Source organism: Bos indicus, chromosome 16, assembly GCF_029378745.1.
Source record: "Bos indicus isolate NIAB-ARS_2022 breed Sahiwal x Tharparkar chromosome 16, NIAB-ARS_B.indTharparkar_mat_pri_1.0, whole genome shotgun sequence".
NCBI lineage: Eukaryota > Metazoa > Chordata > Mammalia > Artiodactyla > Bovidae > Bos > Bos indicus.
In genome coordinates this window covers 37,915,825-37,931,849 of record NC_091775.1, presented here as the reverse complement: position 1 = coordinate 37,931,849, position 16,025 = coordinate 37,915,825, and the positions used below count along the sequence as shown (strand labels likewise).

At 40.3% G+C, this 16,025-nt stretch overlaps 1 protein-coding gene across 1 annotated transcript in view; it reads left to right on the top strand.

Moving 5' to 3' along the window:
* Nucleotides 1–122: 122 nt before the first annotated feature.
* Nucleotides 123–16,025, top strand: part of NME7 (NME/NM23 family member 7) — a 247,373-nt gene continuing 231,470 nt past the window's right edge. The window contains exon 1 of the mRNA XM_019976176.2: nucleotides 123–255. Coding sequence (XP_019831735.1) covers nucleotides 253–255 — 3 coding nt within the window. The 5' untranslated portion in view covers nucleotides 123–252. The remainder of the gene's footprint in view (nucleotides 256–16,025) is intronic.

Below are 16,025 nucleotides of genomic sequence, written 5' to 3'. Positions count from 1 at the left end.
GTCACCTGTCCACCAAACGGAAGTGACGATGGGGGAAAGAGGTAGGCGGTGTTCCGTCACCCTAGGCGACTGTCGACAGAGTGGGCGGAGGTGCGTTTACTCTTAGCCAATAGAGACGAAGGGGCGGGCCACTGGCGGCCCGGCTGGAGTCCGGCAGTAGGCGGGGCTTTGTTGCCGGAGTAACCCGGCGTTGGTTTTGGTTCCTTCCTGTTGAGAAGATAGCTGTTTCCTTGTGCTAAGATCCCTGAGGCTATGGTGAGTGCTAGGCGAGGCCAGAAGAAAGGCTCCGGGGTCGGGTGTACGTCGCGTCCCAAGTCCTGGGGCTTCTGGGCCCTGAAAGGAGTTCGCGTCTCTTTTCTCATTACCGCGTTTTCTTTTTCTCCCTTTCCAGGCGCCGTCCCTGCAGTTTTCTTGTTTTTCGTGTTGTTTTTTTTTTTTTTTGTAGCACCATGAACCCCACTTTTGTACTGCTAAGCCTTGAGAGTAATGTGACAGAAAGTTTAGGGGTAAGACACTGAGTCTAACAGTTTGAGGTGAGACACTGTTTCGAACAGACGTGTAAAATGTTTTTAGTTTTAATCATTTTTTTCCTCCAAGCTCTCAGCTTCACCTTAACGCGCTTCATTTAACACTATGTTGTGATGTGTATGTTACTTTCTCATTGGCGTGTGTGTGTGTGTGTGTGTGTGTGTGTGTGTGTGTGTGTCTGTACGCGCTCAGTCGTGTCTGACTCTTCAGTGACCCCAAGGACTGTATGTAGCCTGCCAGGCTCCTCTGTCCATGGGATTTCCCTGGAATGTCCCAGGCAAGAATACTGGATCTGGGTTGCTATTTCCTTTTCTAGGGGATCTTCCCCACCCAGGGATCGAATCCATGTCTCTCGAGTCTCCTGCATTGGCAGGCAGGTTCTTCTAACAGTAGCGCAACCTGGGAAGCCCTACTTTCTCGTTACTGATCTTAATATCCTTATATTCTGAAGTCTTTGCTTTCTTGAATGGTCAGCCACTGTCGCATACCCTGTCTAAGGGCCATTTAGTAATAACTGTATTTTGCATTAGTTCTCTTCTAGCCAGTTGATTACCTTCTAGTTCTGTGCTTTTTAACAAGAATGTCCCTCAAGATCACTTGGAGATCATTTATAGAAAATTCACTTGCTAGAGCTTCATCCCTAGAAATTGTGAATAAATAAGAATAGGGCTCCATATTTGAATTTTTAAAAGCCTATAGATGATTTTAATTCAGTCACACGTTTGAAAACACCAGGGTTCTAGTGTATTCACTTAATCGCTAAATATTTTAAACATTTACAAGTAAGGAACTGGAGGATAGAAGGATGTCCATTGTCAGATGAATTTAGTTATGAACTTAACATCAGAGACTCTCCCACTACCCTTTCCTTCTCCACTACTACTCAGCAACCCATTTTATTACCCCGGTCTGTCTCTGCCCTCCTCCTTCCGATCCCTTTCCAAACCTTCACTTTTAAAAACCCTGTCCCCTTTCCCTCCATTACAACCAAATGACAGAGTCTAACGGTCAATTTCTTTAACCCCAAGTCTCCAACCTATATATTGATATTTCTTTTTACCCATCATTGGGTCTTTTGTTTCTATTTTTTAGAAACTAATGTTGAAGGATAATGCTTTCATTTTTGCTCTAAATCTTATTCCTTCCCACTCATTACAGGACTTTTGCTTCGGGTTATCATTCTCCTTTCCTGTGCTTTCAGCCTCTTCCTCTCCCTTTCCTTCTCCTCAGTGTCTGAGTCATACATCTCAAGAAAATGAAATAAAACAAAAGCCCATTTCCCATCTTGTGTTTATCTATTCTCCCCACCTATCAGTAAGCTGCTGAAAAGCACAGTGCTTCCTTTTTTAGCAGATTCTGCTTGTTCACTTGCATCCTCAAAACTCTGTTGTCTGAATTCCTCTCTAACAGCTTCGTGAAGTTGTTCAGTCACTAAGTCATGTCTGACTCTGCAACCCCATGGACTGCAGCACGCCAGGCTTCCCTGTCCTTCAGTGTCTCCCTGAGTTTACTCAAACTCATGCTTATTGAGTCAGTGATGCCATCCGACCATCTCATCCTCTGTCACCCACTTCTGCTGCCCTTAATCCTTCCCAGCATGAGGGTCTTTTCCAGTGAGTTGGCTCTTTGCATCAAGTGGCCAAAGTATTGGAGCTTCAGCTAAGCATCAGTCCTTCCAATGAATATTCAGGACTGATTTCCTTTAGGATTGATTGGTCTGATCTCCTTGCAGTCCAAGGGGTTCTCATGAGTCTTCTCCAGCACCACAGTTCAAAAGCATCAATTCTTCAACATTCAGCCTTCTTTATGGTTCAACTCTCACATTTATACATGACTACGGGAAAAACCATAGCTTTGGCAATATGAACCTTTGTGAGTAAAGTGATGCCTCTGCTTCTTAATGTGTTGTCTAGGTTTGTTATAGCTTTTCTTCAAAGGAGCAAGCATGTTTTAATTCTGTGGCTGTTGTCCCCTCTAGTGATTTTGGAGCCCAAGAAAATAAAATCTGCCACTTTTTCCACTTTTTCCCCATCTATTTGCCATGAAGTGATGGGACTGGATGCCACAAGCTTAGTTTTGAATGTTGAATTTAACACCAACTTTTTCACTCTCCTCTTTCACCTTCATCAAGAGGCTCTTTAGTTCCTCTTTGCTTTCTGTCACTAGGGTGGTATCATCTGCATATCTGAGGTTGTTGATATCATGAAGTTGTTCTTGCTTAAATTGTGAATGGCCTTTTAAGTGCCAAATCCACTAATTTCTCCTCAAAATTTATTTTATTTAGCTTTTCTGTGACAACTGAAGTATGTGCTTAGACACTCAGTTGTGTCCAGCTCCTTGCGACCCCACGGGCTCAGTAGCCCACCAGACTACTCTGTCCATGGGATTTCCCAAGCAAGAATACTGGAGTGGGTTGCCATTTCCTTTTCCAGGGAATTTTCCTGACCCAGGAATTGAACCCACGTCTCCTGCATGCAGTTGAATTTTTTATCATTGAGCCACCAGGGAAGCCTGTACAGTATCATAAGGAGATGAAAAGTGACATTTGCAAAGTACTGTTTTTTGGTGCCTGCCATTCAGATTTTCCAACAACCCTAAGAGCAGTGAACTCCTCGCTGCACTCTCTGTGCTGGCTGGAGGTGTGTGTGGTGGCTGTTTCAGATTGGGTGGTCAGTGAAGGCTCCTCTGAGGAAGTGACTTTTGTCTTGAAGTCTGAATATTAAGGTGCAGTGATCTGAGGGAAGATTCTAGACTGTACCAACAACAAGATCAAAAGAGCTTTGAGCTCTGACCTTAAGGTTTAATGTGAACAAAGAATAGAAATTAGATTCTGAAGCGGTGTGGGGGGAGTACGGTAGAGAATAGCATGAGATTCCAGTAGAGAGGTAGGCAAAGGGTAAACCACAAGAACGAGGTTTAGCAGTGTTGCAAACTATAGTTGTAACCCATTATTGGGTCATGAAATTAATTCGTGGTGTATAGCCAACATCTACACTTGAAGTAGACTTTAAGTGTATTTATTGCATGTAAGGGTCGCTTTCATGAAACTTTTTAAAAAATTCTATGCGTGTTGTGTGTACTGGATTATGATGTAGAATATATTTCTTACTGTACATCATGATCCACAAAGTTGAAGATATAATATACTTTGAGCAATACACACTATAAATGGCAAGATAGTTGAAATCTCAAGGAATGCAGATTTTTCCTTCCTCCTTTGAACTAGTGACAATCTTATTGTGTGGCAGGAAAAACTCTGAATTTAGTGAAAGCATAAAATTGATTAAAGTAGAAGTTTCAAGTTTCTGCATCCAAATCTTTCTCTTACGTCAGTTGCTATCAATCCTTTATGAGAAAGAGTAGGCCTTTAGAAAAAGAACAGATGTCCTTTCTCTGTTCAGTCTGGCCACAGGCATCTGTACTCTATCAAAGCTGATGGTTGCTATAAGCAGCTGAGGATGGAGCTTGTTTCCTGGTGTGGCTTCCTGGTCATTGCAATTAAATTATCTACATCTGGTTTGTTACTGTTGTAGCTTCTAGTAGCAGAACTGGGTTCAGGTTTCAGATTTTAGAACCACCTTTATCTTATGAAGCAGAGATAGGCAACTGTAGTTAAGGTTGTCTCCCATACATTCTGTTTAAGATAAGATAAAGAATATAGTAGAGTCATCAATTTATTTACTTTTGTGTATACAGAGAATACTGTACTGTACTGTAAGTCACTTCAGTCGTGTCCGACTCTGTGCGACCCCATAGATGGCAGCCCACCAGGCTCCCCCATCCCTGGGATTCTCCAGGCAAGAACACTGGAGTGGGTTGCCGTTTCCTTCTCCAATGCATGAAAGTGAAAAGTGAAAGTGAAGTCACTCAGTGGCTTCCGACTCTTAACGACCTCATGGACTGCAGCCTACCAGGCTCCTCCGTCCATGGGATTTTCCAGGCAAGAGTACTGGAGTGGGTTGCCATTGCCTTCTCTGGATACAGAGAATAGAGAAGATAATTCCAAATAGTACCCATTTGTACTCTACAAGCAGTGTGCCATGGGCTTCTGTGGTGGCTCAGATGGTAAAGAATCTGCATGCAATGCAGCAGACCCAGGTTTGATCTCTGGGTTGGGAAGATCCCCTGGAGAAAGGAATAGCTACCCACTCCACTATTCTTGCCTGGAGAATATCATGGACAGAGGAACCTGGAGGGCAACAGTCCATGGGGTTGCAAAAGAGTCAGGCATGACTGAGCAACTAACACACACACAGCAGTGTGCCAGTGTGTCTATTTCTCTTAACCTTTAACTTGATATAGTACAAAGGCATGCTTTGTGGTGTTACTGTTCAATTTTGTGGATATTTAAAATTTTTCCTTTTATATATTAAATTGCATCTTCCTCAATTACTGTTAGAGATTCATTTTCCTAAGGAAATAGTAAAAGGTCAGGGTAAAGGGAGGGGATGGGAGATGGCAGGTATAGTTCTTGAAGCCAGTTTCATAGCTCTTATGTACTTTTGGGGCTTCCCTGGTGGCTCAGTGGTAAAGAATCCCCCTGCATTGCAGAAGACATGGAGACAGGAGTTCCATCCCTGGGTCAGGAAGATCCCCTGGAGTAGGAAATGGCAACACATTCCAGCATTCTTGCGTGGGAAATCCCATGGACAGAGGGGCCTGGTGGTTTACAGTCCATGTGGTTGCAAAAGAGTCAGACACAACTTTGGAACTAAACAACAACAAACTTTTGGGAAAGAGACAGCTAAGCATGAATGATATGTATTTAGCAAATATTAGATCTTGAGATCCATAAATTTCTGTCCAACTTAAATGGATTAGCTGGGAACATTTACTTTTATTACTGGTAGTCTTGAAATTTTTCTATGCAGTGATTTGATTGTGAAACTATGTAGGAGCCCTTTTCAGGTCTAATCTTTTTCTTTCGACTGCTGCTGCTGCTGCTGCTACGTCGCTTCAGTTGTGTCAGACTCTGTGGGACCCCACAGACGGCAGCCCACCAGGCTCTCCCGTCCCTGAGATTCTCCAGGCAAGAACACTGGGAGTGGGTTGCCATTTCCTTCTCTGGTTTCTTGCTACAGAGGCTCAGAAATAGGGCTTTGGAAAAATGGGAAATCTCTCCATCTAGTGGCAAGTATGGGTCTATCATTTTTAGTAAACCATCTTGCTCTTTAAGCAGTTTCTTGAGTGTTACTGTGTGTACCCAAATCTCTGAAAGGTGAATATTTGTACATCTTAGATATTTGAGTATTTTTCATAATTAAATAATTAAAAATTTAATCTCCAAAGGGAGAATGGATCCTATAATAACATGCTCAATTTTCCTCAGTACATGCTTGAGAGGCTGCTTCAATTGGGTCCGATTCTTTGCGACGCTATAGACCGTAGCCCGCCAGGGCTATGGGATTCTTCAGGCAAGAATACTGGAGTGGGTTGCCATTCCCTTCTCCAGGGGATCTTCCCAACTCAGGAACTGAACCCGGAGATGGGCTCCTTTACCAGTAGTGTCACCTGGGAAGCCCTCTTTTTCTCAGAATTTCCTAGTTATAGTTATATAGAAGTGGAGCAGAGCCTCTTGAACTCAGCCTTCTGCCCTACTGTTGGGTTCCTGCTCCCTGCTGTAAATGTGAGATACAAAGATGAATTAGACCAGATCTCTCTCTTAAGGAGCTCACTGTCTTGGAGGAAGAAGGAAGGCAGGGAGGAGAGAAACATGATATACGGTAACATTGTAATATTAAGAAGAATTCAATTTTCTCATTTGTAATATGAACATGATAATACTAGCTCCCTCATAGGGATACTGTTATGATTAAAAGAGATAAAGTGCTTAGCTTAATGCTCTATCCATTGTAAGCTTCCAATACATGTTAGCTGTTTTTATTACTTTTGTTGTTATTGACAGGTGTTGAGATAGAGACCTACTGAACATAGGAAGAGAGGAGACCAATCAGTATGTAGGAGTGTCAATTAGAAACAAGATTATTTACCTTTACATCTCATGGGAGAAGCTTTCCTCATCTACCCGACCTAGAGTAGCACCTCCAGTTACTCTGGTTCCCCTCCTCTTCTTTACCTTTTTTCACCTTGGTGGTTTAGTCACTAAGTCATGTCTGAATCTTGTGATCCCATGGACTATAGACTGTCAGGCTCTTCTGTGTATGGGATTTCCCGAGCAAGAATACTGGAGTGGGTTGCCATTTCCTTCTCTATGGGCTCTTCCTGATCAAAGGATTGAACCTGGGTCTCCTGCATTGCAGGTAGATTCTTTATCTGCTCCTGATAAAGAATTGCACAGCTGCAATTTTAATAATGATAGTGCCTGATGTTTATATAATGTTTTCCATTGTTTAAGGCATTTAAAAGTCTAAACTAATTCAGTGTCCTTTAGAAATAGAAATTGTGTGTGAGGAGGAAGATCAAAATCTGTAGAGAGCAGAGAAGTACAGACATTCAAAGAAGAAGAAGAATGCTCTGCAAAGATAGTAGAAAAGAAGAAAAGTTAATTTTCCACTGAATTTCCCTTTGAGTCCCTTTGGTAGATTGAAGGCAAAAGGAGAAAGAGACAGCAGAGGATGAGATGGTTAGATAGCATCACCGACTCAATGGACATGGATTTGAACAAACTCAAGACAGTGAAGTGAAAGTCGCTAAGTCATGTTAGACTCTTTGCGACCCCATGGAATTCTTCAGGCCAGAATACTGGAGTGGATAGCTGTTCTCTTCTCCAGGGGGTCTTCCCAATCCAGGATCGAACCCAGGTCTCCCACACTGCAGGCAGATTCTTTATCAGCTGAGCCATAAGGTAGGCTGTTTTATTCTAAGAGAGAACTCTAGATTCATTAACTCATTCAACAATGACTTTTAAGTTCCTATTATTTGCCAGATAGTGTTCTAGGCACCCTGGATGTAGCAATGTCTGGCAAAGTCGTGCCCTCATAGAGCTAAAATTTGGGGATGGGGAGTCACACAATTTAAAAAAAAAAACATGTAATGTTAATTATTGATAAGTGCTCTGAAAAATTAGATTATGGAAAAGGAGTGGAGAAAGTAGTATTCTTTCTACTGGTATTTAGTGGGTGGTCAGGGAAGCTTATCTCGCTTGCTAACATTTAGCAGAGAGCTGAATGCAGTGATACTTAGAGAACCCTGGTAATCCTAGCAGTGGAGCAGAAGAGACAGAGGGCATACCAAGGGTAAAGATTCTGAGGTGGGAGCCTGCAAGGATGAGCAAGAAGGCCGGTAAGATTGGAGCAGAGATGGCGAAGGAGAAAAGAGCAGAAATGTTGAGAGGTAGCCTGAGGCCAGATCATATAAGCTCTATGTGGTATGAAATCATAAACCCTTAGAGCTGAAAGAGACTTTTGTTTCTGAAACTGAGGTTGAGGCCTTTTGGTGGATTGTGAACTCTAAACTGAATAGCGATTCGCTTTTACAAAAGTGTGACGTACCAGTACATTGCACATTCTGAGGATAAGAATTGTTTGATAGAACTTTTCTTCAGTTGTAGGGTGTGTGTGTGTGTGTGTGTGTGTGTATTGGTTTTGGTGGAAATTATAGTCATTACTGTAAGCTTTGGTGAAAACAAAGTAAAATGCTTGTGAACCACTGATCCAGTCTTACATCCAAATTTTGTAGATGGGGAACCTCAAGTTAGGAAGTACTCAGAGGTGCACGTGATTTCTTGCTCAGCAAGCTCTTCTTGCTGCCACACTGTGCTCCTGTCTAGATGTTGTATGCACGTCCGGATGTAGATGTGACTGACTCCATGCTGCTTTAGTTCTAATTTCTGTTTTTTTAAATATTTGTTTACTTTTCTCTACTCCGGGTCTTCATGGCTGCTTTCTCTAGGTGCAGCACATGGGGACGACTCACTAGTCGTGGGCACAACCTTTTCACCTGGTGGCCTCGCTTGGGGAGCACAGGCTCTAGGCCTGGAGGCTCAGTAGTTGTGGTGCATGGGCTTAGTTACCCTCGGGGCATGCGAATCTTTCCGGACCAGGATTGAACCCCTGTCCCCTGATTCTTAACACTGGACCACCAAGAAAGTCCTCTAATTTCTTAAATAAGGGAAGGAATTACAAGCCTTATTTAGTTAATACCATATCAGTAAGTATTAGGATAGCAGCTTCAGTTCTGTTTTATGATCCTTTTTTACACTATTTGACTTATATCCTTTTGCATTCTTCATTTTCCTAAATATCCTTTTTATTTCCCTAGGAAAGAAAGCTATCCAAAGTGAAGAGATAGAGAGGGAGAGAAAGAAATCCAGGACCTAGAGAGAGGGAGAGGGACAGACATCTACAATCCAGGAGAGAAAAGAGAGAAATCTCCAAGGCCATGAGAGAGAGAGAGAGAGAGAGAGAGAGAGAGAAGTAGCCACATCTCTGACTTGCCTACTCTTCCTGCCGTTTCCATGGTCCCCATTGCTCCTTCCTGAAGGTCTGGTCTGCTGGGATGACAGTGCTGGTGGAGAAGGGGCTCCGTCCACTTTCAAAGACATGTATTGGGAATTTACCTCTGTAATCTGCCTTCTGGCTCTCAGAGGATCAGTAATGTGCTGAGGAGAGTGAGGTCCTGGAGAGTAAGGTTTATTTACTATGCTCCTTGACATTCCTAGGCCTGGTCCATGAAGGTCCTCAGTAATGCTGTGCTTTAAAGACCTTCCTAATTAATACACTGAGCTGTCATGAGACTGTTCCTATCTGTTGCAACTAAATGGTCACTTCTACAAACAATAAATCTGTAATATGAAAGGGAAGGAGGATTAGGCTCAAAAGAGACTTAATTTTGGAGAACTGCAAAGGTAGATTAATAAAGTTTGATGATATTAATCCAAAGGTTAAAAAAAAAAAATTCTTTTACAAACACATATACACACACATACCAGATTAATCCCTTCCTTTTTTTCATGTCATGAGAAAGATGTTCTTGAAATTGTTTAATAGGATTTAAAATAATTATTGTTTTGAATTGTTTAAAACCCCGTATGTCACATAATGGGATTTTAAACAATTCCAAACAATAATTTTTAAAATTCCCTGGAACAGGAAATGGCAACCCACTTCAGTATTCTTGCCTGGGAAATTCCATAGACAGAAAAGCCTGGCAGGCTACAATCCATGGGATTTCAAAGAGTCAGATATGACTGAGCACACGTGAATGTAATGTATATTAGATGTTAGAAGGCAAATGAAGAGAATTCAGTGGATGTTTTTCTTCTTTCATAAGAGTTGTTGTTTGAACATGATCATTTCTTCAGTGACTAAAAAAATATGCTTTAAATCTACTTGGGACTAGTTGGGGAAAGTATCAAAAAAGAGCTCAGATTAGGTCCTTTTTATGGAAGGAATTAGAAATGAAATTGTTGACCTGGCATGTATTGTCTTTTCATTAAAATATTTCTTAAAGCCCTGATGACTGAAAGGGGATCTAGTAAAAACTAAGTTAACTTGTTAACTTATAAATCAAAATGGGAAACCTTTTCTTAGTAACTAGTATCAATCATTTATTTTAGGCCTACTATAAATTAAGTTCTTTTCATGGAGGGAAACAGTCTCAGTGTTAAAAGACACCCACAGTTATACTGCTGTTGAGTGGCTGGGCCCTGATTTGAACCTGTTTAGCCTGGAAACCTGAACTCTTTTTCGTCTGCTGCAACTGGGGTCATGGTGTTTAAATTTTTTAGGAATAAATTTCTTCCTCTTTTTTTTCATAACTATAGATTGAAGTGAAGACCCTTCCTTTTTGAAAACTCAATTTCTAGAGCATATGCATGATACAAATTTTCTTCAAAAAGTCATAATTCATATTTTGATAGTTATGGCCTCTGCAAAATGACCATGATTTAATATAGAATTACAGGGCTCCGACTGAGGGGTGTTTGTCAAATGGCTGTGTGGTCTGGATATGTTGAAATCCACATTGAGCATTAGGTGGCGCTCCTTCATCACTGGATACATTTTTTGGGGGAATGATAGTTTTATGGATATTATTAGTTGCTCATTAATTTTAATTTTATTGATATGGTATACGAATGCCATTCATCTGGAAAGAACACAGTATCACGGATTATTTCTCATGAAGACACACACTTTTCCTTTTCATAAATTAGGAAACTGAAACCTAGATGATGAAAAGAAGGGCTTTCTTGGGGATTAAAATAGAAAGTGGCTTCTTTGAAGAATCTGTTACTCCACCAAAATATCCTTTGTCCTGTTTAAAAGAAGCCCCAAACAGTAAACTACTACATTTAAATGAAAATAACGCAGCAGTCACGTGAAATAATGTAGGCAAAAACTTTTCCAAACAGTAGGGAGGATTATCCTAATATGTATCTCTTCAGATAGACTCTCTGATGATCAGTACGTCTAACACTTGCTGATAGAGTCAAGACTTTTGCCACTTTTATAGAAGTACATTTTGCTTATAGCCCTTTGAATCTGCATCACTTGAACATGCATGTAGTATTTTCTCCAATGATTGATACTCCAAAATACTCAGACTCATTCCTTTCCACATGAGGATAAAGCTAACAGAATCAGTAGCCAACTGTACTTAATGCTCAATAGTAATAATTACGATGTTTGCAAAGCTACATGTATGTTTAGCATCTGTAACATTCAGTATTTGAAACAGAGGAAACATGGAACCAGTTTGGTTTGTGAAGAGCAACACTTCTCTGTCTCTGTAGCCAGGGCCACTGCAGTCTTCTGTGCATGGTGCACTCTACAACTATGAGTGAATTGCAGATACATTTATTTTTCTAATAGATGAGAGAAAATGTTCCAAGGAAAACACAACTTTTTCTGATTTGTGTAAAAGCACCAGGTCTGCTAAGGAACAGGCTTGGCACTCAGTGCCATTGGCATTTTCCCTAGAGGAGAAAAGAGTAGAAGATAGAAGAGGGAGCACAGGAGAGAGAAGGTGATATAAAAATAACATTCTAGGATGTGTCTAAATTGCTCAAAGGGTCACAGTGGTTTTAGGGCCTCCACAATAGTGGCAGGATGCCCTCCCACCTTATCTGCCCCTCTCCCACCACCTTCAGATCATTACTGACTTCTCTACCCCATGAATTCAGCAAGCCTCATCTTCCCATTGAGGCTTTATACTTTTTGTCTTTCTGGAATATTTCTCCCCCAGACTTCTGCAAGAATGGGTTATTTCTTATCCTGGTTTTACTTCAAATGACATCTCCTCATAGAGGGCTTTGCTTTATATTCTAGTTGAAGGAAGATTCCTTAGCGCTGTGTCTCGAATCATTAACACATTTACTTATGCATTGTCTTGTCTTTATAACACTTATTGTTGCAGGAACCACGCCATTTTTAAAAACATGCTACAAGGAGAGACAGAAAGTTGGTGAGCAAGCTCCATGTCAACAGGGCCTTGTCAGTTTTGAATATCCCTATTGTCTGTCGCAGTGCCTGGCAAAGAGAAGAAACTGAATATTTGTTGAATGAATGGAGGAATAAATAAATTCAGCTTTTCAGGCATGAATAGTTTTTATTTGATAATGGCCAGTGGATAAGTTCTGTTTTTTAAATTTGTTCTTTCAACGAATATTTAATAACACCTATTATATGCCATATTGGAGAGGGAAATGGCGACCCACTCCAGTGTTCTTGCCTGGAGAATCCCAGGGATGGGGGAGCCTGGTGTGCTGCCATCTCTGGGGTCACACAGAGTCGGACATGACTGAAGTGACTTAGCATAGCATAGCATTATATGCCATGCATATACTTAGTCCCTTGGACTACACCTGTGAACAAAACAGACAACAGTTCCTGCCCTAAGAGGTCTTAAATTCTGTTGAGGGAGATGTCTAATAAATAATCAACATATTAAGTATAATATGCATAATATTTGAAGGTGTTACATGCTATAGGGAAAAAATGGTCAGGGTGATGAACACTGGGAATGCTAGTAATGATGGTGAATGTAATTGACAGGGAAGTGGCCAGGGTCAGTCTACCCGAGAAGATGATAGCTGAGCAAAGACTGGAGAGTGAGAAATGATACGCCAAGCAGACGCTGGAGAGAAAGTATTCCAGGAAATAGGGCAGCCAATAGAGAGGCTCTTAGGTAGGGAATGCCATGTGTTCAAGTAATAGTGTGGCTCTGACACCGTAAGCAAGAGTGATAGTTGTGGGAGATGAAATCAGATAGGTAACTGGAGGCCAGGTTTGCAGGTCATTGAAAGTGGGTTGATTTTATTCTGATAGAAATAGGAAGTGTTTGAGTCTGCAGGTTTTAAGAGGAGGGGTGAGGTTGTTCAACTTATATTTTTACAGGATCTCTGACTGCTTTTTAGAGAATAGAAAAATAGAATAGAATGTGGTGAAGGGCAGTGGTCAAGAATGGAAGTAGACCATTTATTAGGTGTAATCTAAGTGAGAGTATGATGGCTTGGAGCAGAGTGATTGCAATGGAGGTAGTGGAGTGATTCAGTGTATATCCTTTGTAGTTAGAACTAACAGGATTTCCTGATGGATCTGAGGTTTCAGAGAAAGAGTGAGTCAGGGATGGAGTTAAAGATTACCCTTGGGTTACTGCCTAAGCAATGGTAAGGACTGAGTTGCTGTTAATAGAGACATGGAAGACTGATGAGAAGCAAGTTTGGTGAGGGGCTGGAACAGGGGTTTAATTTGGAGCCCATTCAATTAGAGATACTTATTTAATATCTAAGGTAAGAGGCAGTTGCTTACATGACCCTGAAATTTGGAAGAGGTCTACCCTGAGAGCTGTCTGTATATGGATGTATTTTAAAGTCGTGAGACCAAACAATATCATTAGGAGAATGAATATAGATAGAAACAAGATGTTCGAAGACCAAGACCCAAGGTACTTGAACATTAAGAAATCAAGGGGAAATGCAAATGCTGGAAAAGAAGTTACAAGTTAGTAACTTAAGTTTCTACCTTAAGAAATAAGAAAACAAACAAAAATAAGAGCAAACTCAACCTAAGACAGGAAAGAGGATGGAAATGAAGTTTAGAGTGGAAATCAATAAAATAGGAAACTGAGGAACAACAGAGAAAATGAATGAAACCAAGAATTGTTTCTTTGAAATGATTAACACAGATAATACTTTGGTTAGACGGACTAATAAAAGAAGACCAAAGGTATTGATATAAATTTCCAAAATTAGGAATGAAAGAGAAGGTATCTCTACTGACCCTCCATAAATTAAAGGAATTATAGTGAAATACTATGAACAACTTTATGCCATCAAATTAGACAACTTGGGTGAACCGAGTGAAGTTCTTGAAAGATAGAATTACTAAAACAGACTCAAAAAGATGGAGAACATCTGAATAGACCTATACCAGGCAAAGCAATTGAATTAGTGATAAAAAAAAAACTTTCTACAAAGAAAAATTCAGGCCGAGATGATTTCTCTGGTGAATTATATCAAACATTTAAGGAATAATTAATACCCACCTTTCAGGAAAATAGAAGAGGAAGTACTTCCCAACCCATCCAGTGACGCCACTATTACCCTTGTACCGAAGCCGGAGGGAGACATTATGAGAAAGGAGAACTGCCAGTATTCCTTGTGAACGTATGTGTACAGATCCTCAACAAAATATTAGTAAACTGAATCCAGCAACATACGGAAGGGATTATACAAACTAACCCAGTGGGATTTATGCCAAGAATGCCAGGTTGATATTGTATCTGAAAATTTAGATTAATTAGTATAATTCACCTTATTAATAAAAGACAAAATCCACATGATCATCAGAAGACAGGAAAACACTTTTACAAAATCCAGTACCATCCATAACAAAACTTCTCAACAAATTAAGAGGAGAAGGAAACTCCTTCAGCCTGACTCAGGAGATTCACAGAAAACCTATAGCTAACAACATACTTAATGGTGAAAATGTTGATGCTTTTTTCCTAAGATAGGTAATAAGAGAGGGTGATGTCTGCTTTCACCAGTTTTATATGATATTGTAAAAGAAGTTTTAGTCATTTGCAGTCAGGCGAGAGAAAAAGGGATAAAGAGGCATCCAGATTGGATAGGAAGAATTAAAACTGCCTTTATTCATAGATGATATAACCATATATGTAGAAAATCCCGAGTCTACCACCCACCTACCCCAATACCCAAACACTTTTGTAACTAATATGTTCAGTAAGGTTGCAGAATATGAGACCAATGTACAAGATCAATATACAAAAATCAACTATTTCTTTGTATTACAATGGATCATCTAAAGAGGAAATTAAGAAATAAGTTCCATTTCCCATAGCATCAAAAGAATAAATACTTAGACATTTTTTTTTAACAGCAGTACAGGATGTACACTGAATACTACAAAACATTGCTGAGTAAAATTGTAAGATTTAAGATCTAAATGAGTGGTAACATTCCGTGTTCATGGATTGGAAGAATCTATAATTTTACTGGCAATTTTCTATGAAGTAAATAGATTTAAAAAACAAACCTGAAAGTAAATAGATTCAGTGTAGTCCCTATCAAAATTCTAGCAGACATTTTTGTAGAAATTGACAAGCTGATCCTAAGTTGATATGGAAATGTGAAGAACTCAGAACAGTCAACACAGTTTTAAATGACTAAAACTGGAAGCTTTAGACTTCCTAGTTTCAAACCTTAAAGATACAGTAATCAGGACAGTGTAGTGCTGGTGTAAGGCTAGACACAGAGATCAGTGGAACGGCATTGAGAATCCAGAAATAAACCTTTTATGGTAAATTGATTTTCAACAAAAATGCCAATGCAATTAAATGAAGAAAGAATTCACACAAATACTCACAAATGGTACTGGGACAATTGGATATCCATATTAAGAAAGATACATTTAGACTCGAAATGAAAAGCAATCAAAGTGAATTATAGACCTAAACGAAGAGCTAAAACTATAAAGCTCTTAGAAGAAAATACAGGGATAAATATATGTGACCTTGGGTTAGGCAAAACCTTCTTAGGTATGACAACAAAAGCATAAGTAACCAAAGGTCCCCTCCCCCACCCGCAGTAAAGTTATCTGGAATTGGCAATGTGAAGCAAGAAGTACCTCTATCCCCATGTATCATTCTAGGTCCTACCAGACATAGATATTCTATATTCAATTGGGATAACTGAAAAGTTTACTGAAGAGACTAATTATAGAGGTATGGGTAGAATTAAGGGGAAATGGTTCAGTATAAGGAGGGGCTATTAGCTGCAGGGAGCCAGTACTACCTATAGGGCTGTCCCCAGGACAAAAGGAGAGAGCTACCAGGGAAGAGCTGTCATGGAAGGATGGAATGACAGGAGCTGTGGCCTTTAGTAGAGGGGAGCAACTGACCAATGCCGTCTGGAAGAGGGAGAAAGTTAGGAGTATAAAAATCTTCATTTTCTTTCTTTGATCTTTAGTCACTGCCTCCCACTGGCCAGACTCTTGTAAAAAGTCCAGAGACAAGAGAGTCATTTGGTAAAGCACATGCTAGTTGGCTGGCTCAACTCAGCACAGGTTAAAAAA